General features: G+C 40.9%; 1 protein-coding gene across 1 annotated transcript; it reads left to right on the plus strand.

Moving 5' to 3' along the window:
• Positions 1-303: 303 nt before the first annotated feature.
• On the plus strand, positions 304-1,577 carry foxb1a (forkhead box B1a). The gene has a single exon (XM_028431621.1). It carries the CDS (start codon positions 611-613, stop codon positions 1,547-1,549), a length of 939 nt encoding a protein of 312 aa, XP_028287422.1. The 5' UTR covers positions 304-610; the 3' UTR covers positions 1,550-1,577.
• Positions 1,578-25,672: the final 24,095 nt, after the last annotated feature.

Here is a 25,672-nt window from a genome sequence, read left to right on the forward strand (position 1 = left end):
AACAGTAATTGTCCGCTGAAGAAGTATTGCGCATACCTTCACACACTGAGTGCCATCGCAGTTCAATTCCGGTTACCGAGCCTTTTCTGCCCCTTTTTCTGTCTTCAAATGGAAATGATTTCCATTGGCCCAAGGTGTACATGTAAATAGGTGTAAATGAAACCAGATTATGCCTTCCTCCCAGCCCCCTCCTCCCATGGCAATTGTCATGTGATAGCAAAGAGGTGGCACATTAATGGAGCGCCTCTACAGGGGTCTTTTCTGCTCATGTCACTACATAAAACTATCAGATGGTTAGAGGAAGGCCATGGAGGCATACGCTTAGTCAGTCTTATCCAGGACGCCAAATGAAGTCTATTCTACTCTGCTAGCGGGACAAGCTGACTTACTTTGCAAGAAAGACTTACAGCAGCCGTCACTCCATAAATGTGCACCGTGCTCGCCTGCACACTGCAGAGGCGCTCAAACTGGCTGTTTTACGCACAACGCAACTCCAGCTTCGTCTGCACTGAAACTTTCCTCGGCAGTTGTTTTCATGACGAGCAGCAAGCCTTACCCAAGGAATTAAGGGAGACTACTTTTTTTTATTGCTTTTCTGAAAATATCGAGGATGCCTCGTCCGGGGAGAAACACGTACAGCGACCAGAAGCCACCTTACTCCTACATCTCCCTCACTGCCATGGCGATCCAGAGCTCTTCGGAGAAGATGCTGCCTCTCAGTGAAATTTACAAGTTCATCATGGATAGATTCCCGTATTACAGAGAAAACACTCAGCGGTGGCAAAACTCTCTGCGGCACAATCTGTCCTTTAATGACTGTTTTATCAAAATCCCCCGGCGCCCAGATCAGCCAGGTAAGGGCAGTTTCTGGGCTCTGCACCCCAACTGCGGAGACATGTTTGAAAATGGAAGTTTTTTGAGACGCCGCAAAAGGTTCAAAGTGTTAGCAGCTGATCATTTGGCTCCCAGTAAGCAGTCGGATGCTGCACATTATCTCCAGCAGCAAGCCAAACTGAGACTGAGTGCCCTGGCTGCCACCGGCACACACCTTCCCCAGATGTCAACGTACAATCTCGGAGTGTCCCAGTCGTCAACTTTCAAACACCCCTTTGCCATCGAGAACATCATAGCCAGAGAGTACAAAGTCCCAGGAAGTCTGGCGTTCTCCACCATGCAGTCCATGTCTGCCGGGTACCCGCTCCATAACCAGCTGACGACAGCCTGGCCCCACATGTACAACACCAGCGTGATTGACACGGCGGCCCCAATCTCCATGGCAAGCAGCGACTACAGTGCCTATGGCGTGCCCATAAAGTCCCTGTGTCACGGGGGACAGTCCTTACCGGCTATTCCTGTGCCAATCAAACCCACACCGACCTCCATGCCCGGTTTCTCGGCGCTACCTCCCCACATCCCTGCGTTTCTATCAAACTCTCCACAGTCTCTCAGCCCGACGTCCCCACAGACAGCGACGAGCCAAAGCAGCCCCGCAACCCCGAGCGAGACTCTGACGAGCCCCTCCACACTGCAGTCTGTGGCTGTGCACTGACCACCTGAACTTTTTTTTCTCCAGTAAACGAACTGCTGGCTGCCTCCCGGGCCCTCTTTACCAAACCCAAAGTTTATATTTTCTGCCGTCGGAAACTATCAAGGCGAGTTGCAGTTGCATATCGATTTATTTGTGTATGTGTTGAATGTGTCGCTTTAAAATTGTGTCAAGTCCAGCACAGAATCGCACAGCGAAGTATTTGCTCTTGAAAATATAAATTATTTGATAGTTCTATTTTTCAGTTTATTGTGAAATGTGAGTGTTGAAAGTGGAGCCAGTGAGGGAATCCAAGGGGATGGGGGAATTTTGTTTTTTGGCAACATCAAATCTCGTTTTTCTTTTCTCAGTTTTATCAGACAGCAAAACTTTTGCACCGTTTCTGTATGACCACTGTAATGTCATTGGAATTGTGAGCCAATGGCTCGTTGTTGTTGTTTGCTTTGAACACTGGAATGATGGGTAAGGGTATACCAAATAGGAAATAGATTTAGATTTGTTCTTACCATCCCTGTATAAAGAAAAAAAAAACAGAAAGCAAACCGAGTTATGAAATCTTTTCAAAAATTGAAAAGTAGTATTGTGAGACGTCCTCATAAATGCAAGATGTGAATATTGCAAATAAATACTGAAATGTTGTAAAATGCACTTTTTAGTTTTATGTTTTAGATATCTATTTTCCAGAAAAAAAAACATGTTCTGTGAAGCATTTAATTTAAAAGGCTGTGGTGACCATGTGTATCAGATGCTGTAAATTTGTACTTTTTTTAGGTAAAGCATGCATTCTAAAACTAAATTTGTGTTGTTACTGTTGTTGTTGTTATTGTTGTTGTTTTGTTTTTTGTTTGTTTATTTTTTGCAAGCATGCGTGCTTTCGAAAAAGTGTGCAAACAGTCTGCAATGAATTGGAAAACAAATCTGGTCATCGAAATATTTTCTCATTAAAAGTGAAGTAAACAATCAAGAATGTTTCTGAAGATTAAATCAATGACATTATTATTATTATTATTATTATCATTATTATTATTATTATTATTATTATTATTATTAATAAAAGATATTATATTTCTTTGGTGTGACAGTTTTCAAACAAAAAAATATGTTGTAAACTAATAATAATAATAAATAATACATTATTATTAATAATAATTTTATAATAATAATAATAATAAGACGTTATTTATTCGGCCCTGTATGGCTGCAGAGTGTGGGAGAGTGAAGCTGTGTGGACAGAAATGAATCGTGCAGCCGATTAGGATGCATGGAGCTGTGATGCTGTGGCCACAGCGCAGACAACCAGGCTCATTCATCAAGCTGAGCTAAACACAATCAGGCCCAACAATAAAGATTAAAAAAAGCCGCACACAGTCTCCGTATTAGTGTTGTTACATATTTTCCACCTTCAAAATCACACAGGGTATAATGAAATAAGCGTCATGTTCATTTTCCTCCCATCGTTTAATGATTGCATCAAACCGTTTCGACCTTTTTTCCCTCCCTTATTTTTTTGGAGGGACTTTATTCAACAGGTTTTATAAACACAGAAGGAGAAATAATCGCAAAAATACACGTTTTAATTTGTTTTGAAAAGCTTAAGTAAAAAATAACGCGATTTATCTGCCTCTACTATAGAGAGCAACAGCCTATTTCGGGGTATTAAACAAATACATTAGAATTCCGTCACTTTATGCAATCCAGTAGATCAAATAAAGGGTGTCGAGCCACTTCATTCTCCTTCATTCACTTGTATTGAAAGTGCAAAGAATAGTAAACTTAGACTGGGCCACCAATGTAGATTTAGCCTTTTTTCAGCAAGACAAAAAGACTGATTTTTCACAAACACATTGCTGACTGGGGAACTAGGAAACGAGCAGCGAGACCCTTTTGGAATTTAAATCCACCCCTCCCCCCATGGACTGTTTGTACAACAGTGTTAGTTCTTTTTCTTCTTTTTTTCTTCCTCCCCACTTTGTGCATTTGTGGTGTGTGTGTGTGAGAGAGAGATTGTAACATTTATTCTGATTAAATGTTTTGAAACTGCAAAACCAGATTACAATTTAAGAACAGATTAATTAGAGATATCCTGATAAACCCACTAATACATTTTACTTGTTTCAATAATAAAAAAAAACAATTATCCAAAAACACCTGTTTCACACAAGTGTTACAATATATAGTGCAATATAAATATATATATTGAGTGTGCAATTTTTTTTATTGCTCTGGATTTCATTGTATAACGTTGTCTGATTTGGTATGTATTGCATTGTTAAAGGTAACAGTTTTATGTAATATACAGATAAATCTCTGAAAACAACCACTGTGAATAAGAAGTCATTTGTTGGACAATTTCATCCCAAATGTGGGATTAAAAAAACAAAAAAAACAAACTATGTCTGGTTGGCACTTACATTACAACTCCAAGACCTCCAGCTTTTTTTTATCAGCAGATTTAACCCTTTAATATAAGGGTATACAGGTGTGAAAATGCAACAGGCAGAGAGTCAGGAATTAAAATAAATTAAACTCTTTTTTTTGAGTAAACACAAAAATAATCCAGGCTGTAATATTTCATTGGCAAATCTAGCCTGAGATTTCACCCCTTCTTTTTTTTTTTTTTTTTTTTTTTTTTTTTAAATCAGTTCAGTAGCACCAGTATGAACTCGGTTGTATAATCTAAGTCTGCATTGTCCTTGTTCTCTCAACTCTGTTCCACTTAGACAAAGAAGAAGGTCATCTTAGGCAGGGGATGAAATATAGACCACATGCAAACCCCAATGTTGTAGTTTAATTAAAATAATTCATTAAAGTGGTGGCCCTAGGTAATTAGCATGTATAATTTATGATTTGCTTAATGCATGCAGGCAGTGGCCTCTGCAATAAACTCAACTTAACCTCAAGTAGGGAACTGATACGGACAGGGTGGTGTTATTTACAGTGTGTTTGGATATTTGTCAACACTGGCTGATATCTGGCTCCCACTGTACACAAACAACTTTTGTGTTTTTTATCTTGTAGATTTATGCTCACTCATAGACGCTGAGTGCTGTAGTGGGGTAAAGATATTGGGAATAGCGTTCACTTGCGAACACTTGTCAGTGTTCTCGGTTATCTTGTTGGTCACTATAGCGTTGGAAAAAAATAGTTTATGCTGTCTGACAGAATGAGGACAAACACCACAGCATCCTCCCTGTCTCCCACAGCAGGCTGTCAGCGCTGACTTTTATGAAAGCAGCTAAATAATCAGTGATAGACAAAAGTTGCATTAATTATACTCTGCAAATGTGTCAATCCCTGACAAGCCTTTGACATTTTGAAACATGGCTAGTGGCTGTGTTTTATTATGTCTTGCAAGTATATGTATTTTTTTTTAATAAAAACAACAAAGTAAAACAAATATTTTCAGATGGAGCTGTGGACCATGGTAAACAGATTTATTTTAGTGGTAAACAGAGCAAGTCGGGGCTTTGCTGACAGAGCCACTAAATGAAAATCCTTATTTATTTCCCTAAGAAGCAGAACTCAGGTTGAGTTTACTAAGCTCGATTTTATAAAAGTGGTGCTTAACATGGAAATTCCTCATCATAACACTATATGGTTAAATCATCAGTTATAATGTGTGTCTGTGACTTCCAGGCTAAATACATTACATGGCTGTGTCAGAGGGCAAAGGGCAGGTATAGTAGGCAGCTGGAGGGAGAGAGTTTGGAGGAGGGGGGGTGGGTCCTGCAACATTCAAGGCTGGCTCAGCCAAACACCCATGTGTGCATGAAATTAGAGTGTCAACATCTGATTCATGCTGCTGGGTGGTGACTGTGAAACAAATTATGTCAGCGGGTGGCAGCGCTGAAATTCCAGTGAGCTGCAGCAGACAGTGGCTGTGGAAGTTATGGCAGGCCCTGATACTGTTTCATACACTGTGGTGAAACTTTATTTTGCATAATAAATTTTTGAAGGATTTTATCTTAAATTCATCACAAAATTTTCACTAATGTACACTCATGCTGCATACAGTGAAGGATTCAAATGGAAGTCGTAAAAGAGGACTCAATGGAAAGGAAATGGGGTGATAATTGTTATTCAAGATAAGGATGTGTATTGTAAAGGGCAGGGTGTGAGATGCAAATGAACTCCACCGCACTAACATGCATCAAGATTTTATCATAACAGATATGAGCAGAAACCTTTCGCTCTTCTACATCTAATTTTCTGTTTACATTTTAAAAAAAACATTTTGCAAATTGTAACATCTTAATCTGAGTGAGCTTTAGGATTGACTACATCCACAGCACCAGATGTGACATCCTCTTGCGCTGACATATTTTCTTTTTTCTAGTTTGCAACATGTGATGCAACACTTTGCCGTGTCTGCTGTTACTGCCTGAGTCTGTGCAAGTGTTGGGCTGGTTGGGACAAGGTGAAGCAGACAGAAAACCATCCATCAAACTTCAGGCTCCAGTCCTGTCATCATCACCACGTCCAACTCACATGTGCTCCTAGTTCATTTATACATATAAGCTAATGTTGGTAACCTTTTTCTTTACCCAAGAAGATGATCTATAATACTGTTGTGTTGATTTATTTTTACTCCCTGGTGTTTAATTTGGCATGCCTTTGAAGGGCGTGTTCTGAGAGCCATAGGTGTCTGCTCTGCCTCAGCTTGTCTTGTCTAACGAATCGGGCTATTGGATGATTATATTAATTAATTCTGTTCTTCCAGCTAAAAAGTTTGACCAAATGCTTGTTCATACAGAGCCTCCGTATGGGAAAGCCAGCTAAATACCCACACAAACAAGCAGCTTTAATGAAGGTACTTAACAGATTTGACGCTGCAGTGTTTTTGCTTCTCAAGTGCTTTAGCTGTTAGGTGTTAGAACTGTAACAGATTCTGTGGATTTTAGCAGCCTGCTATTTCCCCTTTTAAATGTGGGACGAGAAGCTCATTTATCACCTTTTCCTAGGGATCTTATCGTACCCTCTCCAGCCATAAACTAACACTTACACAAGACTTCAAAGGTGCACTGGGGTAGCAGAGGTGAGAAAAGGGCCTGCATCCACTTGGGGCCAGTTCCTCCCAGAGATGAGATGGAGCTGATTAGCAGGAGTGCGCAGCAAGCCCCGTGGGGCAGCAGCTGGAGGAGAACTCCCCACGGGAGCAGGGAGAGGTGTACGTTTTGACAGCTCCTGTCTCTCCCCTCTGGGTACTGCAGGGTCAGGGCACCCTCAGCGGGCCCGGGCTACGTTCTGAATAGGAAGTCGGCAGTAATTGCCATTCAGCCAGTGGGACAGAAACAGAGACAACAATAAGCAGTGAAGAACACACAGCCCGTTTCCTCTTTGTCTTCATGTGTTTGAGAAAGGATGCTAACTCCTCTCGGACAGAACAAAGCTGCAATAAAGTTCTCACAATCAAATACAGTCTTGCAGAAGTTGCTGAGGAAGCTGATCATTCTGTCAGAGCCAGTTGATGTTGCACACTTGGAGCCGGGAGAAGCCCCAGATGGCTGCTTGTTGCTGCATGACAAGACTACATTGTTTTGTTAATGTAACTTCATCTGTCTTTGATCTAATCTCATGTTGTCATGGCCAGTGTGAAAATCCCTATTAAGTGCATGATCCAGCACTACGCTCATTGTCATTGTGATAATCTCCTACATTGAAATTCCACTTTGTTCCTTTGTTTCTTTGTTAGTGAACACAATGTGAGGTTAATTAGCAGCCACTGGTAACCTCTGCGTTCCTGGATACTTCATCACAGCTGAAGTGTACTCTTCACTGGGAAACAGGGCCGCTGGCACTGACAAGACCAAACACAAGGCCTCCAGCCAATTGAAAGCAAGCAGCAATACAAACGCAGCAGTAAGTTAATCCCTTGCAGACTAACACACAGGACCCAAAAGTATAAACTGTGATTGTCTCTTCACATCTTTAATTGCTCTCATCCTTGTTTCCTTTGCTTTGACTGAAAACACACATTGACTAAAGCAGCGCAGCATCACAATATATTTGCAGATAAGGCTGCAGTGATTTATCAAACAGTAAAAAGCTTTAATGTAGTTATAATTTGATTCCAAAGTGTCACAGTGTAATTTTCCTTCTTCTGCGGCTCAGAAGCTCTCAGCACAGTGCATTTATCTGCAATATTGCCCTTCCGCCACTTCAGATCTCCCCATTCCCTGGTGGTCTAATTTATGTTAAGTCACAAACCTCCCCTATGGCTGTTTTGAAACGTTCAGAATGGAGACTGTGTGCTCCAGGTTTATGCCAGCACCACAATCCCCTGTGTAATTGTTCTCTATGGGAAAGCACATCTCAGTGAAACCATCTGCAAGTCCATGGGGCAGTTTCCTAAGAATGAGTGGACTTCTTAGGGGGTTCCACTGCAATCCAGTTTCTCTTGTGAAGCAAGTAATTAATTCAAATCTCAGGAAGTCAATAGCTGCCCGGATCAGAGGCATGTAGCACACAGCTGCTGATACCTCCGAACACACCGCCTGTCTTCTCCAGGAAGTCGCCAAACAAAAAGGTCACAATGGGCGCACACACCCATACAAGGCTCAGATAACGCCACTTTAAAAACTGTGATTTTTTTGTGCGCGCTCTTGTCATACAGTGTGTTCCACACTTCATAAATCTAACTGATGATGAGAGTCATTGATACACTTGGGAAATGAGGTTCTTTATGAATGATGTAACACCCTGTCAATAAAACACTTTCAAGGTTCTGTGGATCCTCTAGCTATAATTATTTATCTATTGGTTTCTTTCATATAATATAAGCAAAAATAAAAAGCTGCTGTACATAAGCACACCATCGTGAAAAACATGTAAGTTTAACTTGGCACAGTTTTGATTTATTTTCCAAACAGTTTGTGTTCTCTTCAGTCGAGCTTCCTCAACAAAGCCTGTGTGTGGCAGTTTTGTGACGATGTATTTAAAAAAAGTGGTCTCTTCACATTCTATACTTTTTTTGGCTCATTAAATTCATTAGCAAGAGCAGAGAATGATGAAATGTGATGAAAGAGCCAGAGCAGCACTTTAAGAACCACAAACGAACATCACTTGCTCGCTGCCTCCATCTTTCTTTTCTGTAAAGTAGAGCAGATGAGAAGAATGAGTTACTTTTCATTAAGAGTGGAACTTGAAGGTGCTGGCCCGCTGCATGCTTCTTTTCAGACATGAAATCAGACTTCTCTCATGTTCCTTGTATGATCTCCCAGCTGTCAGACGGAGAAGAATAAAAAAAAAAAGAAAAGCACGGTGTGCGGCGAGTGAAAGTGATTCACAGGCTGTAAACTTCTCTGTCTCCTCTTCTTCTCAGGATGGGGCAGGGCTGGGGCTAAATGCCATGCAGGGCTGCTCCCTGCACCTCATTGTTCTCCAGGCCCATGGAGGAAGCCACTGCTGTGCTTCCAGCCCATCTCTGACAACAAGTGTAAATAGGGATCTAAATAACAAACAGAGGCATGCAAGCCTGTGTGTCACAGTGAGCTTCACAGGGCTCCGCTTTAGCCTGCGCCGGCCACCTTAATGACTCTGTCAAAGGGAGCGTGCAATGGTCGGCTAATTTCTTTTCTTTGGCATCATTAGATGACAGCACTGTAGCAGACAAATGAAAAGCAGGGGCCTGTTTGTATGTGTCATGGATGACTGGGTTTGGTCTGGCTGTAAAAAAAAAACCTGTTTTACATGTTATGTAGCATCTGAAATGTTGTTTACTGATAGGTAAAGAAAATTGGATTTCACAACATGGCAGCCATTTGAATACCTTTCTTTTGACACTGCAGCTTGTTCTTATGCTGTTTGTTCATACCGGTGAGAAGACGAACAACTTGTGGAAAAATGCCTGAGTGCAGAATGATTGACAACGTGTTTGGGCCCTGCAGCGGAGAATAAATTACACGCTTTATTTACGATTCACTTGTTAAGTGTCCCCGGTAAAAAGTGCAGATTCATGCCTTACTGTGTGGAAAGTGAACAAAATGTTTGCCCTGTCCAAAGGGCCCCTTTTGTTACCATCTGCGATTATCTGTTAACATATTTGTTTGCATATGATTTTCTGACTGCGACTAAACCTCACTGGTGTCATCTAAGTATCCTGCCACTTGACCTTTGACAGGCAGAAGCTCTGCGTGGAGTGTGCGTTGTGAAGCTTGATTGAGAGCCCTCAAGCATGTCAGATAGTTATGAGTTTACCTCCTTGCTGACTGGTTTGGTTAGAAGAGCATTGTGCAGGGCAGGAAAAGGGCTCGCCCTTCTGGTCACAAATCAGAGCTTGTATCTTCAAAGGGTGGGCTTCTCCCCGTGATTTATAGCCCCCACAGAGACAAAGTTAGGCACGGCCACTGTCTCTGCACCTGGGCCTTTATCAAGCAGCCAGGATGAGCTCTTTGCAGAAGACATTCAAATGTACAAGGAGCAGATTAGGCTGACTCAATCTTCTTTTTGCCCACAGAGGGAGAGAGAGAGAGAGGGGGGAAAAAGAAAGAGAACCGGCTGACTTCAAAAAGACCTCTTTCCCCCTTTGCTTCTTGAATGAGTGAAAGGGTTTGGTAATGAAAACAGCCTTGTGTATTCAAAGTGCTAATTCACAACTTATTCCTCTAATACACTCATGAAGCACTTTTAATTGTGTTAGTTCGCATTCCAAAGACATGTTTGTAGCTTTTAATTGGAGGTCTCTTTGAAATCATTGAAATGTATGACTTGTGGGGCCAACTTAAACAGTTCTTATGTGCTCAGCTTGGAAGCTGCAGGGCTGCTTTTCATTCCCATGCCTGGGTGGCACGCAAATATTGGCTATTAGAGTGAAAGTAATCCTGAAACCATGTCAACATGTGTTTTCTAATCATCACAAAGGTATGCACATTTCTAACTTAAAGACTTTGGTGATGTAAATAACTGACTTCTTATTGAGTGAAGGACTGAGGATTGAAGAAGCGAGGATGTGATCCTGATGGTCTTCAATATTAAAAATTACAGAGTAGGTGTTAACATTGTGAAAAGTGTAAAATAAATAATATAAATGTTTTTTTTTTTACATACAGAACAAAAAAAGTTATTCTTTACCGTGTTGTTGCAGAGAAATGTATTACCAAGTTGGAATATTATAACATACATACATGAAAGACTGGAAAAGCTGGTGAGGGTGTGGTGATGGAAAGAACAAGAGGATGGGGGGGGGGGGGGGGGGTATCTCTGTCAATCTCTGGACATGTCTGCAGCTTTCAATAGAATTTGGCAAACTCAAGTCTCAGTTACTTTTTTCAGATAAACTATGGACTTCTTTCTCCTTGAATGAATTCTTTCTTTAAGCCATTCTGCCTTCCTCTCCTGAATCATCCTTTAATCCAGAGGGAAAAAGGGACCCGGAGAACTGGCTGTCATTTAATGCTGCCACTGCCAGGACTCTTAGCTTAAATAAAGTCAGTGTAGCATGAATCTAATTCTGTGAATGTATGGGACCCCAGGACGGTGAATGTTGCGTCTGGAGAGCCAGTCCTCCTTCAAAAAAAAAAAAAAAAAAAAACCTCTGTGCGAATGCCTGGCGACTGCACAGTTACCCACAGTGAAAGGACCACCCACTTAGGGTTGAGAGGGGATTTGAAGCTTTCCTGCCTGCTCATTCCTTTCCAGGCCTTTCTGATACTGTTTGAGCTCATCCAATTGTGCCACTCTTTAGCATCATTCTATAGCTTCTCTGAAAACGAGCTTCTGTTGTCGATCTTTCTTTTATGATTGTATCTGTGTGTATTTGGAAACACCAGGAAGGATTTCTAAAGTGTACTTTGTTAAGTCTTGTTAATATTTGAGCTCCAACACAAAAAGAATAATCAAATATTAGATTGACATTCTGGACTTCTATTTTAGCAGTGCAGAATTTAAACTGATTAGTATCCTTTATTTTATATCACACCCAATAATACAATATTTAGACATTATTCCTGATGTATATTTAGGTCTTTCAACTGCAAAACATCAGATAAGTTTCCCCAATTGCACGTCCTGAATTTTAGTGAGCCGTACACAGCATCACCAGGGTTCTCTGCCAGTTCTCTTTGAGGTCTTGTATATTTGGATTTCCTGCTTCACTGCTCCACCCCAACATGTTCATTTCCAACTGCCCATCTCCATTTACAACCTGTTTTTATCAACTTTTTTCACAAAGCACAACAAAACAGAGGGAGGAGAGCCTCGCTGCTCGTGGGGAGGGAGGGGGCGCTAACACAGCCAGGAACATTGTCCATGAACTTCTCCTCATCTCCATCCCCCAGTGTTATAGACAAACAATTCCTTCCATATGCAGAGGACGGGTCGTGGCGTTAACAGAAGGAGGAATGCTTTGGGGAGAAAATATTGTTCAGCAATGACACAGAAGTAATTTGGGTCTCACTGAGTGATTTCATCAGGGCCTTTTGTTGCCTCTAAGTGTTTGACCCAGAGGTCCCTGTCAGCACTGTTGTTAATGGGTGCCAGAGCAGACTGACAGCCCCAGAAAGTAAAACATTTTACTTCTAATAGTGGGCCTCCAGAGGCTTAGGCATAAATATTTAAGCTCCTCTCCCTTGTCCCAAATACTGGGGGGTCTCCATGGTGCATTTATCTATAATGCAAGAAAAAGAGCAAATATATCCGCTACTATACCAGCTTGTTGGCATTTTTTTCCTCTCAGCCATAAATAAAAGACAGTATGTTAAGTGCAACTTTTTTTTGTTTTGCAGCAACACAGACTGTTATAAACTCTTTCATGGTTGCATGAGATAAAGTATGAACTTTTAAAAAACACTAATCTTCATCAAGATCTAAGGAGATTCCACCTAATATAGCCTTGCAGGAAGAAAAAGGTACTAGCTTTGGCCTTTTTCTCAAAGTAAACTTCATTAAAGAGGCTATGTGGCTTGTGAAGGTGGTCTGACGTGCCTTGAATGATGGTCTCCACAAACAAAGCTGCTACACAAGCCATCGAATTATCTCTGTCAAACTTTGGCGTAATCTGAGCTGATCCTCTTAAAAATATTTAAATGAAAACATTTGCACATCAATGGGCTCCATGGCAACGCTGTGTGTATTCTTCTTTTCGGGGGGTGCCTCTTTAACACCGAGCTTTAGAAAAGCACATCTCCTCTGTTGTGTTGACAAACAACAAAACAAACAATATTAAATGGAGGAGCTGAAGTTTTTCTCTCTCTTTTTTTTTCCCCCACATCATTGATGGATAGTGGAATTTGAAAAGGCTGAAGGAAGCCACGCTGAATGAATGCTCAAGTTCGAGACACTGGTAATTATATGATTGGTGCTTGGGATGTGTCGTTATACATGGGCTATAAACCAGAGTGAGGGCATTTTGAATAAGATGACCAAGGTTGTGAGAGTGAATCTAATTCAAGACTCTTCATAAGTATTCAGTGAGCTGCCTCATCAGTGCTTTATAGCAGCATATTATTGCTCTCTCCATAGTGAGACCTTACTGAGAGGAGCACCTCTCCCCCTAGTGGCAGAAAAATAAATCAGCCTCTCCCATAGCTGTTCAGGTTTGACTCTTTTACCCCAAACAGGCTTTTGAATACATTATATATATATATATATATATATATATAAAAATATGCGAGTGCAACTGTTGCAGCAAAATGTGATTATGTTTGTGAAAATAATAGTGCTTCCGCCGTACTTCCTCTGTACGCAGGGAGACGGGCGATGTATTAATATAGCTCGTGGCTTAATTGGGTTTAGGATGGTAGATTAATTAATTTGTGGCTAATAGGCACAAACATGAGAAAACAAACTTCTTTACTTTAAGCTCAGGCTGAACATGCATCTAAGTAAGTAATGTAAATTATGCAGCTTGTGTTGATTATTCTGACAAAGAGGGTTTTTTGTAAGAAGTGCTTTAAATGATTACTGCTTCCTGGCATTTTATCAATTGTACACTTCCATAAATAAGATGCAGATTTGAATTATTAGTCTGCTTTGCTCTAACAAATAGTGCACACTGATTAATGAGGCATCTTGTTTATAAGAGAAATAATACCATCAATTACAATACAATAGCATAAACTTCCTCTGCTGCCAGTGTGTAGAACAGAAAACTAGATTGCTACAATGAGCATGTACAAAGATAGTGATACTGTGACTCTGCTGCAGTTAATTGCTCTCCTTTAATTCTGTACTTTTAACTGCAACTTTCCCAGAAGAAAGAGGATCTCTGATGCAATACACAAAAAAGATACAAGGTTCAGCTGCAGCCTTGTAACTCTGCTGCAATCCATGCCTACAAACCCATAGCTTACAGAAATAGAGCCCATCCAGCCCCTGGTCCTCAGCATAAAATGTGCTTTAATCAGCAGAACATCAATTAAGAGTTGGAAATAAAATGTCACCTTGTGTGTTTCAGGGAAGAAGGCTTCTCCCCTCAAGCTTTTATTTCCCCCCCCTAAAAAACTTAAATTCTTTTTTATGGTAATTTTCTGATTGTACTGCATGCTAAAACAGTTTCCCATTCACTGGGGGTGTTAATTATATTTGCAAAGTTTTTAAACACAACAAAGCAATTAGAGCTGAATAGTTGTATCAGACACAAAAACGTCAACACGCAAATATGTTATGTTTTGTCTAAGTTGTGATATAGGAAATGTTGACATGCATGTTAGACAAATTAGTCAGAAAAGACTGGTTCAAAAAGTAGAAAAATAAAGTTGACATTGATGTATAAACCCAAACAACAGAATATATCTAGAATCTGTGATAGATTAACCCTCCCAAAAATGAACCAATCTGCCTGCAAATAAATAGGTTGACTCTGGTATTTGCAAATTATAATATTTTCCATATATTCAGTCAGACATCTTTGTGCATGCTTCCATATACACTCCTGATGATGTGGTCCAAAAAGAGCCATCATCTCTTTTTTTTTTCACTTGAATGCAGGCTGTATATGACTCTATATGCTGATGTAGGACTGCACGGCATACATCAGTCCAAGTCCTGCCCATGTGATAATTCTCTGAAGTTAAACAGCCATAAAAGGCTTGAGAACTCTGACCTTCACAATCTAACTAAGCAAGAGAAGCCAATGATGTGGAACAGCCCCATCACAGCACTCACACGATGATAAACTGTGCTCCAGCTTTGCTAAAAAATAACTGTATGTCTTCGATGACATATATAGCGCCAGCATTTCAATACGATCCCAATTTATTTTGCACTAAAATGGTTTATTGTCGGCTATAAAGCATATGCAGCAAGAGGCGGAAGGACGCTTCAGTGCAGCGAGTTGTCTCAAAGGCACATTGTTCTCTGCGCAGCTCAAGAGCACATCTCAGTGATGTGTCTCAGCTCCACTAGAAGGCCGTAAAACTATCAAAACTTATAAACCTTATCATTAGTCTGCCTCTTGTCACTCATTCCTCACACTTTACTCACAGTTAGCTGTTTTCGTTCCGCGACTTTCTACAAACTTGTGAAAAACTTCTATCATAAGAGGGAAATTTTGGCACAACAAAAGTATAATTTGATCTCATATGAAGTGTTTTATAACAATCCACCCACCCTACCAAGAGCACAGCACACAAATTCAATGAATTTACAGACATTTAGACTCCTGAGCAGTATTTGTCACTTTGTGTCAAAAAGTTATCATACAGAGTAAAATATGGGGGAAATAAAGATTTTTTTTGTGCTTGTTGTGAGACTCATGTCATGATACAGGGTCATTTACAATCCTATAACATATTCAGACACTGAGCAGAGCAGCCAGTGATACATCTTTCACCGTGCCTGCCCTTCACACTTGTCATAGCAGCACCATAAACAGCATCCATAACAATTGAGTCCACAGAGGGAAATATGCAGAGGAGCCTGGAGCTAGGGCATTCTTTGCAAAGAAATGTTTTTTAAGTCAGTGTGAAAATAAAAAAAAATAAAAAAATAAATAAAATAAAACAGCGCTCCTCTCTTTGGCAATATATCCTCAGCAAGATTTTTATTTTGCAGACCTATAATAATGTAGAGTTTAGCGAGAGCATGCTATTATTTGGATTATCATTATTTGAACTTGGTGGAGGAAATCTTTAAGGGTGTGCAATTAATCACAATTAAGAAGATTTTGACAAGAGCTCAGGGACAGAGCAGACAAAGACCTCTTTCTATATTCCCATGGAGGGTACCATAAGATGATGAGAGAGGTATGCAGGCAGCTAATGAGATACGTTTTTCAAGTACAGGTCTTGTTGTGATCTTTGGTTTCCTCTGTGTTAAGGGAGATCATCGAGGGTTACAACCGCTGGCTGGAGAAAGGGAGATGCGCACCTCCTTGTTTCTCTAAACCTCCTCCTTAGATCTATTACAGTGCATTTCACAAGGCTAAGTACCATTTAATTTAGTTGCCCTCCCATATTTATCTTCTGCTGGTGATTTATGGGGTTAGAATCTATGCTCTGGAAATGTGGGGTATGTGTTTGCTGTGTGGGTCCACAGAATTTCATGCTATGTTGCATGAACAAGACATTCCTCCTATGAATAATCATTAGCTAAATTAACAACGCATTACAAAATATTCCTTAAATAATTATGTTTATTTAAAGTATGTTTTTGTGGTGTTTAAGGTTTGAAAATAAAGCCTAGAAGATGGTATCCTCTGACCTACTTAAAGCCTCTGTTACACATTACAGTGCAGGGTCACTTTTCATTCACTGCACAGCTGTGAATGAATATGGCATTCATACAGTATGTTATAATCTGAACAAAATATGGTTGGTTGAATTTCTCCATAGGCAGTTGTGCTACAGGGCCTTTGTAACTTAGTCATCGAATCTGCTTAACAAGCTACACAGGCTACCTGTTTGACCAGCAAGCGTTGAACAAAACCAACATGACATTTCAAAGTAGGTCTCATCCCTTTATGTGATCTGTGTCAACTGTATTCTAATTACCAATATTTTTTAACTGTTACCCACTGACCAGCCAATCACGTGAAATTTTATAACACCTTTAAAAAGTGTTATGTTCTGTTCCTTTTATTTAGATTTGATAAGCATGCTAGTTACTAAATGCAAAACGCTACAATATAGTGACACAATATTCTGATCAATGTTCATCTAAACTATCTTTATATGTTAGAGGTAATAGACTGTTAAGAGTAATTGTTTTATAACTCTATTCTAATTATTTCCCAAAAAATATATTTAATTTTTTTCTTTTTGTTCTGATTGTTTACACTCACCAATAATAATACATCTTGTGAAAAAATAACCTACATTTTGGATTCTCTAAATATTTACTTTGTTTGGAAGACCTCGTTGGACGTGTTAAGTGAAATACAAGTAGCCTGTTTTGTAGTTACAAGTGAAGAGGGAGGTGTGAACACACTCAGGTATTTCAGCATGAGAAACACTGATAAGGCAGGGGTCAGCGACCCTAACATCGAAGAAAGTTCCTGCAGTGATAGATGCTTGTCGGCACCTGTAGGTGTCTGAGGTGAGAAGAGCTGACTGTTGTTATTAAAGTCCTGACATTCTTTTAACTCTCTTTAAAGAGAGTGTGAGATAAAGAGGCACCCGTGTGACGAATGGCCTCAGTCCACCTCTCTAATTTTCCTTGTGGAAAAGAAATGAGCCTGTCCGTTTGTGTTTGAGCAGTCAGTTAAGTTACGCTCTCACAAGCAGCGATGAGAAAGTGGAGGACAACGTAAGCATACCATAAGCAAGCAGCTGCCGACCAGAGGCGAATGCCCCGGGAGCACACATACATATTGTCTTGACACTGGCATTTCTCACTCCGTGCTGTTCACCCAGTCAGGAGCAATCACACCACAAGGTGAATAATTTACCCGTCGCCTCACAATAAGTCCGTGATCATCACAAAAGAGACAGCCTGAGGAGGAGCCGCCTGGAGGTAGCACAGTTTACAACATGTTCCACATGGTGTGGATGTTCAGTGCATGTGGAAAATCAGTGTATTGATTATTGTCACTGTGGAGTGTGAATGTTTTCTCTGGGATTTCATTATAAGATTATTATGAGAAGTAAAGAGTGAAGATTTGTTGAGTGATCTGGAGAGCTGTCCCACTTGGCGAAGAGCTGAATTGTGTTTGATTTCATAAATAATTGCAGTCATCAGGGACACACATTGTTTTAGGCTTAACAGTGTTGTTTACCCATGCCACATGTCTGAGGGAGAGACACTGTTGTGGATACACATCGCCCTCAAGGAATCTTACCCAGGGCCCATAGTTGGCAACTGTATTAAAGGCTTTTCCAGGCAGTGTGTGTGTGTGTGTTTGTGTGTGTGTGTGTGTGTGTGTGTTTGTGTTTGCATGTGAGGGAGAACTTAAAAGGGGAAAGAAAAACAACATGCATCTAGTACTTGAGGTATTTAGGCGAAGCTGTAAGCAAACACATCCACAGCTAATGAGGCTTGGCATATGGAGTGATCATTGGAATTCATCATAGCTCACTGTTGCTACAGTGTTACGCTCCATCACTCAGACAACCACTACAGAAAAGTAGAGAAGACTTTTTTTTTTTTTACCCAAGTGTTAACAAATTAACTGGCTTACATGTGGGCCAAAAGGAAAGCAGAAAAGAAAGGTGATTGATTGTTCCCTTGTTGCTTTCCTGTCAGCTCAGTTTCTGTCAGCAGAGGATACATGAAAGATGGAAAGTATCTGTGCCTCTGGCCCAAATCCCACTTTGCTCCAACAAATGTAGAAATTCTTCGAAAATAACAAAAAAGCAAGAACTTTTCCTGTCCTCATGACCCCAAGAGTCTTCAGAACAAGAAGGAAAAAAACATCTTCTTTTGGAAGAGGTGAGGCATGCATTGGTGCAAAGAAGTCTCTGTGGTGGACTGGTGTGTGTGTGTGTGTGTATTTCCACGTACAAATGTGTACACTTGTATTTGAGCATGTGAGCTAGGAAATGTAGGCAGAGCTGATTAGGAATCAGCGCTTCCTCTGACTGTGCTGCAGATGAAAGGGAGTGGAGGTGGAGGTGTGGGTGCAGGTGCTTGAATCTTTATCTGATAGTGTCTCGCTGCTCAGTGGAGGGACCGCTGCGTCCCTATTATGGGTGACTGCAGAGAGCGCAGCGGTCCCTCAAAAACATCAGTGCAGCAGAACCGGCATGGTGCCAATTAAGATGGAGCGAGGAAACATATGCTTCTCTTTCCAAAAAAAAGAAAAAAAAAATCCTGATGAAAGTGCATATTGATGCCATAAATTAAAGGAGTACAATAGATTGTTGGTCGTTTGTGTGTAAATGTTTAATTAACCTGTTTGCCTACATCACTGCTGTGCTTTGCAGCTTAGGAATCAATCTACTTAGCAACCCATTTAACAATACAAGGCCCGGCTTGTATGACACATTCATTGGGGACAGCCGAGCAGTTGTTAATGTCTTCAAATTAACAAAGCCATTAACCCAAGTGATAATGCTCTGTTTCGGTGTGTATGTGCAGGTTGTCCAAGGACAATAACTCTGTATAAAACCTTGGTCTAATTTTCTTTATGGCTTCAGGTGAATTATCTGTAGTTTAATGGCCACGCAGACACATTTAAATCAGGATGCTAATGATGGAAGTTGTGCACAAAGTAGCAGAAGCGTCATATAAAATGATTAAAAGAGTTTAGTTATACCGCAGCATGAAGTTAGTGTTTATTGTTCACCCTCAGCTCTTAATTTTTCAAATATGTATCCAACATTTCAATATTGCATGAGAATGAAAATCTGTGGATGATTTTAATACCCATTAAGTTTCTTTTCCCCCCCAACAGTGCAAAATAGTGAACAGTCTGCATCCCCTCCTCACCCCCCCACCCCTCCACCCTTTTTTTTCAGAGATCACAGACAGAACACTGAGGGGGCCAATGATGACCCCATCCCAGAGGAGCCTGCTGTTTTGCCTGCAAGGTAAAGTGCTGGGATGCAGAGGAGTTTTTTGATTTAATCACCGTGCTCCGCGGTGCACAATGTGTACGAGGAGGAGATAGCAATTATAACGCCCATGCCGGCCCTGCTGTCCTGCCCGTGTGGTGATGTATTCCCCCGGGGCATCACAGGGAGACGGTGGCGGGGCGCTACAATGAAAGAAAGCAAACGCCTCCCACCCCCCACCCTATCACCACAGACGCACACATACACACACCCGCCCATCCTGCCCTGCCCTACACACACACACACACCACTCCAGGCTTATCACTCTGCACTAAGAGCCAATGACGAGCAGATCAGTGGGGCGTGCCACACTTAGTTAGAGCCTCTGTTTGAGCAGAATAAACACTTTAAAAACAAGGTGCTGGGTATTTTTTTTTCTTCTGTGTGTACTTTTCTGCCAGTCCATAAAAAAAAAATCCCAGCACCACACTGACCCAGTTTACCTTAAAATCGATTTGATTGCACAGCTTTGTATACAGTGGTTTCACATTTCCTTTAATCCTCATAATAATGCCATTCTTACAGTCCAGATTTTAAAGCACCCTTTTGATTGTGTTGTTTATACTAAGCAGAGAGGATACGGTGTTATAATACAATATTGATATTTCCATAAATAAGTACTAGTGCCGGCTCTCCCACATACTGCATTCGTCAGACTTTTTCATACTGAGAGGAACTAGCTCAACAACTTTTCATATCGGATCAATCCTACAAGGAATATTGTTGTTTATTGGCAAACATCCTGACACATCATCATACACAATGAAGCGGGCATGAATAATTAATATCATCTCATACGGAATATTCACTCGCACTCCACTGGTGTTTACTCCCCTGCAGACATCCATACTGAGGATAACCTCTGCTGTTTAGAGGAGCTCTGCGTCTCACTTCTCTGCTGCTGAATGCTGAGAAGTTACAAGAGACACAGTAACAACATAAAAGCAGCAAGAAATAGATCAGTAAATACACAGCAGTGCTGTTTAAAGAGTGGCTTGGAAACACTGTGATTGTGTCTTTTTGGAACCAGGAAAAATAGTGCAGTGCAGCCAAGAAGTGCAGAGAGACTGAGGCTAAAGCAGGTGAGATAATAACAAGCTTCATCTGACTTAAAGTGGAGAGTTTTGAGAGCAAAGAAAAAAACATTAGGTGAATTTGTTTGCTGATTAAAATAATTGCATTTCTTGAGGCCATTCTTATGACTTGTGCCTTATCTTTGCTCATCGTGTTTGCTCAGGTTTGACACCAGCTGTTAACACATATTTAGATTAGATTGTATGGCCTTGCTCCTTTAGATTATTTTTTTTCAGTAACATGAATTATGCTCTAGACAAATTAAAGTTATTGTTAATACTCGTGCTACATTTTATCACATCCACATTACCTCTGACTAAAACTAACAGACTTACAAGTGAATTTTGTATACCTTAGTGAATGTAACCCAGTTGGGTCCTGTAGACAGTGTACAGCTGAATATTAAACTGGTGACTGACTGACTGAGTGATGGAAGACGGTGCAGCCCTGGGGAGACGTCTTTGTGGGAGAAATGACACTCCCCCTGTAACTGTCTCGGAAGTCAATGCTATCACACTGTCAAACTCAGAACTTGCTTCCCTCGTTTCTTTTATTTCCCTCGTCTCTGCATTCAAAATCATTCGCACAGCCTACAGCTACGAGCGCAGACTTTTAGTGCACGTCCGCTCTAGACGGGAAGTGTGGGGGACGGGGTGCATCCTGGGCCACCCTCACCAGGGAAAGTGACAGCCTGGATAATTGGCACTAATCAAGTGACTGCTTGGATTGTGAGAATGATGCTTTCTGCACAGAGAGAAGAACAGAGTTGACCCACAGAGGTAGTGCCCAAGGCCTTTACTCTCCTACAATAGATTCTGTCAATCCTTACTGTGTGACAGTCATCATCTACCAGCACAGTCCTTACTTGGTCAATATGCAAAGAAGAAGAAGAGGAGGAAGAAGAAAGTGAGATAGAGTAAGAAAGAGGCGGGGGTGGTGGGAGAAGAGAGGGAGTAAGAGAGACGTTTCCTATTTCACATGAAAACTAGGATGTTATGAAGAGCATACTACATTATTCTTTTTTATAATTCCTCTTACAGCTATTGCTTTGAATTACAGAGGACTTTTTGTCAAGAGCGAGAAGGAGATGAATCAAAAATTCATCTGAAGAAGTTCTGCATAGGGTGAGGCGAATATACCTCTGGTGGAACCAACATTTGCAAAAGTTCTATCTCCTTAAGCAATTATTAGCGGTGATAGTTTGACATGTACAAGAGTTGTCAACAACTGACTTTAAACAAAGTACAAAGCAGAAGTAAACAGTGCCTTGGGCAAAATTAACTTGGGGGACTAGCCATCTCATGAATTATAAATGGCTATCTATTACTGCTGTGAGTGGTACTACCAGGAGGCTTCATTCACTGGAATAGACTAACCTATTTTCAACACATCTGAAAGTCAAGTGACAGCAACGCACTGAAGAATGCAGTTCGGGGAAAAATGAGCCTGTTATTTAGTAAACGAGTTGTGTAATTTCTAAATTGTACCAAACTAACCATGGAATACCCTCAGGGGTTTGTGTCATCTGCTATACACATTTGCCTGCTAACTGCCATTCAGTTGCAAATTAATTCCCTTCACAGAACATGTTTTAATCCATCTAATTAGCAAAGTGGCCTATACATAAAGAATCTACGTTTTATCTTTTAATCCTCACCACCCTCCTGCAGCCTGGATGTAAGTGAAATCATTTTAGCTCTTATTATGTTTTTTGACAAACTGGACTCTTTATGTTTTATCCTCTTTTTTGGGGGGGATCTCTGCACGTGAGTGTCATTTCCTTGTGAAGTCAGCGAGGTTTGCATCTCAGGAGAAACAAAGTTTGAACTATCATAATCAGCACGGCTTCTCTTAACATATACCTTCGGAGTATTTTTCTTGTCATAATTCTCAAGGTGGAAACATAATACGTCTACTGACCTGATATGACAAAGAAGAGGGATTACAGGAGCTCCCAAGATGCAGCTGTGCAGGAGCCACGAGGAGTCTGGCTGGTCAACATTGATAAAAGACAGCGAGCAGCGTGTCCTAACCATGGGACTTGTGCCTGCCTGTGCCTTCTGGGCTCTCTCTCTCAGAAAGGTGGCGAGATGTCTGGATTGGCACCTCTCTTGATACGCTAACCACTGGAGGACTGTGAAGCCTGAACTGTAGAGAATCCCCATAGAAGAAGCAGCACACCAAAGGCTTCTTTAGACATGCAGAGTAAACAGATGCTGAAAGTCAATTAGACTTTAGATTGTAGCAACTCCCAGCAGGTAAAATGTGAGGACTAATTTCCCTTTGTCTGTAAAATAGGCTTCACCTTTTTGTTTCCGGTGACGTACAGAACGTGTTCTTTGTCAAATGTAATGCTGCAGATGGCAAAAGTCAGTTTCCACTCTTGTCAAGGTAAGAAGGAAGTGATAAAGCCGTGGCGGGGAAGGCATACTTTGCACGCACACCACACAGAAGATATATAGTTTGCTTTTCCAAACCTGCGTATACCCCTTTTTCCTCTCCTTCTCCCTTTTTGCAATTTGCAACTCTTTGCACAGCGTGTGCAGATGCACCTCATCTTCAAAAGACCAGTAAATACTATGTTTTTTTAAAAACACATAGCTGAATACAGTGGGAAAAACAACGCTGTGATCTAGATCTACAAACATGGTGATTGGCAGGCGCATATGGCACAACATGGGATTCAAGCGCAGCTTCACACGTTAATTGTAGCTGCCGTTAAAGGATGTTAACCAATATATATTCAATGCTCTCTTTTTAGACTCAGTTCTGAGGAGTCACTCTTCAAGCATGGCGGTGTTATGTGAGCAGCACCGCTGCACATTTCAGGAGACTTGAAATACCTTTTTGAGTCAGAGCGTCACTGCAGAACAACATTCCCTCCAGGTGTTTATTGGCAACAAAATAAACTTAAAATAACTTTAGTTTGTTTTGAATTGAAAGTCTTCATAAATGAAAATAAACAGCACTGCAGCTATGTGCTGCTGAATATTCCTTCCCGTAAAAAAAAATGAATATATATTTACTTTGTATACTTTGGCACATCGACGTTTAATCTTCTTTTATTTGGTTTGATTGTTTTGACAAGGTCCAGAATTATTTATCAGCCTGGACACACTGAGGACATTGTGCTTTGTTGTTTCTGATTAAGGGCTTCACTTACAGGTTTATGCTAATCTGAAGAACACAGGATCTGGTGAAGAACTTTGCAGATGAAAGTAGCTGCGCCCTGATAAAAGGACAGTAACATAACACTGCATAACATTAGCAAGGTGCAGTTACTTCTACTGACTCATAATTGTCCAAAATGCCTGGGAGATACACAGATGAGTTCACGGGATTCCAAAAATCCTCGCCCCATGTTTTGCATAATACTCAGCTTTGAATGGAAGCAGGGAGGGGGCAGGTGCGACTGATCTTCCTGGTGTCTCCAAGTCATTTTGTTTATCATTCAAATGCAAACCTTGTTCCATTATCCATGAGGGAGCAGGAGTAATGTCTTAACGTCCTCTACTCATGGCTCATCTTTTGGTCCGAGCTGACAGCGCCATGTCACAGATGATGAGAGACAAAACGCAGACAGGAGGGCAGCAAAAACAAGTAATTACCTCCCACCTACACTTTTATAAGGGTGACTCCCTCCGCACTCACATTTCTGTGTATTATAATTAGGCTAACCAGGCCACAGTCTGGGGATGCGTTTGAGGACACTTTGATGAAATCCGAGGTGTCAAGCAGACATGAAGGGACCACGGCACTTGCGCCCTTCACTCACTTCGTCTTGTGTTTATGCTGCATGCAGTAAAAGAGCCTCCTCACAGGGATCTTTTTGCCTTTATGGTGCTCCATGTGATTGATTATTTAGTGGAAAACTCCACAGCTCAAATCAGTGTGAAGCCAGCAAATAAAGTCAAATAACAAGGGAGAGTGCAGGTCTGAGGGAGGGAAAGATCTCAAGATGTTTTTGAAGCTAGTCGGAGTAGCCAAGGGCGAGTAGATCTTCACGCTTTCATATCCCCCTTTTTTAATATTTCTCTCCCCATTTTAATGATGTGCTTCCTATCCTTGAGTAAAGTTCTTCATAGCCAGTCTTTTTGCCAGAAAGGATTTTTTCTCTTTGAAATAAAATGTAAGTATATATTTAGTCTCCTAGTTCAGAGGCTTGCAGGCCGAGGCAGATATTCAAATTTGTGCTTTTATGAATACGCATATTGACGGTTGTCTGGCAATTGCCAAAGTGTTAAACAATATTTTAATAAACAGTGTGTGCGCTCTGCTTTCAAGCTTTGCTGGAGGAACATGAAGCTTCAGCTTGCAAATGAACAAAAATAATCACATTGATTTTTATTAATGTTATTATGTGACTGACTTTCCCCCAGTCGTTCACACCAATACGATCAAAAATAATCAACAAATGTTACTGTGAAAATAAACAGACAGGACTCAGAGTGAGGGTGAGGGTACATGAAGGAATATGTCGGCTTTGCATAAAGAAAAATCAAATATTGATGATGATAGTGGAGAAACTTCCAACAGAGGAAAACAATGAAAACCAAAGCAGCAGGCGGCTGTCATTACAACAGCTATAAGTGTGTGAGGCCCACATATCAAAGCCATGTCTTTGATATAACCGGTCTCGCAGAGCTCTGCTCTCCTTAAGACCAGCGATAATGAAGGCATCTCATCACACTCTGTCCGTCACAAGCCACAGCCTTGTACTTTCAGTCACACAAACCCTAAGGCTAACTGAATATACCTGCTCTCTTTTTCTGCTCCACTAAAAGGGGCCCTCTTGAAAGGAGCTAGTTGAGTTGGAATGTATAACATTTCTCAGCCTGTGTAGGCAGTTTGTGCAGGCAGTAGAGGGAACACAGGATGAGATGCATAAGGCAGCACAGTAAGCAATATAATAACCAGGATCTTATAGGATTTCAGCATAAAACTAGACAGGGTTTGGTTATTTACAACAACAACAAAAAACCTTACAAGCCAGGTCTGCCACAATATTAGACTTTCACATATTTATCATCTTTGAAATAAAGCAATTTCTTTCTGGCTCTCTTCTGTCGGATCCATGGCCACAACAGAACACGTCACTCATTCATGGAACAATAAAGCAACAAAA

This window comes from Parambassis ranga, chromosome 19 (assembly GCF_900634625.1).
Source record: "Parambassis ranga chromosome 19, fParRan2.1, whole genome shotgun sequence".
Lineage (NCBI taxonomy): Eukaryota > Metazoa > Chordata > Actinopteri > Ambassidae > Parambassis > Parambassis ranga.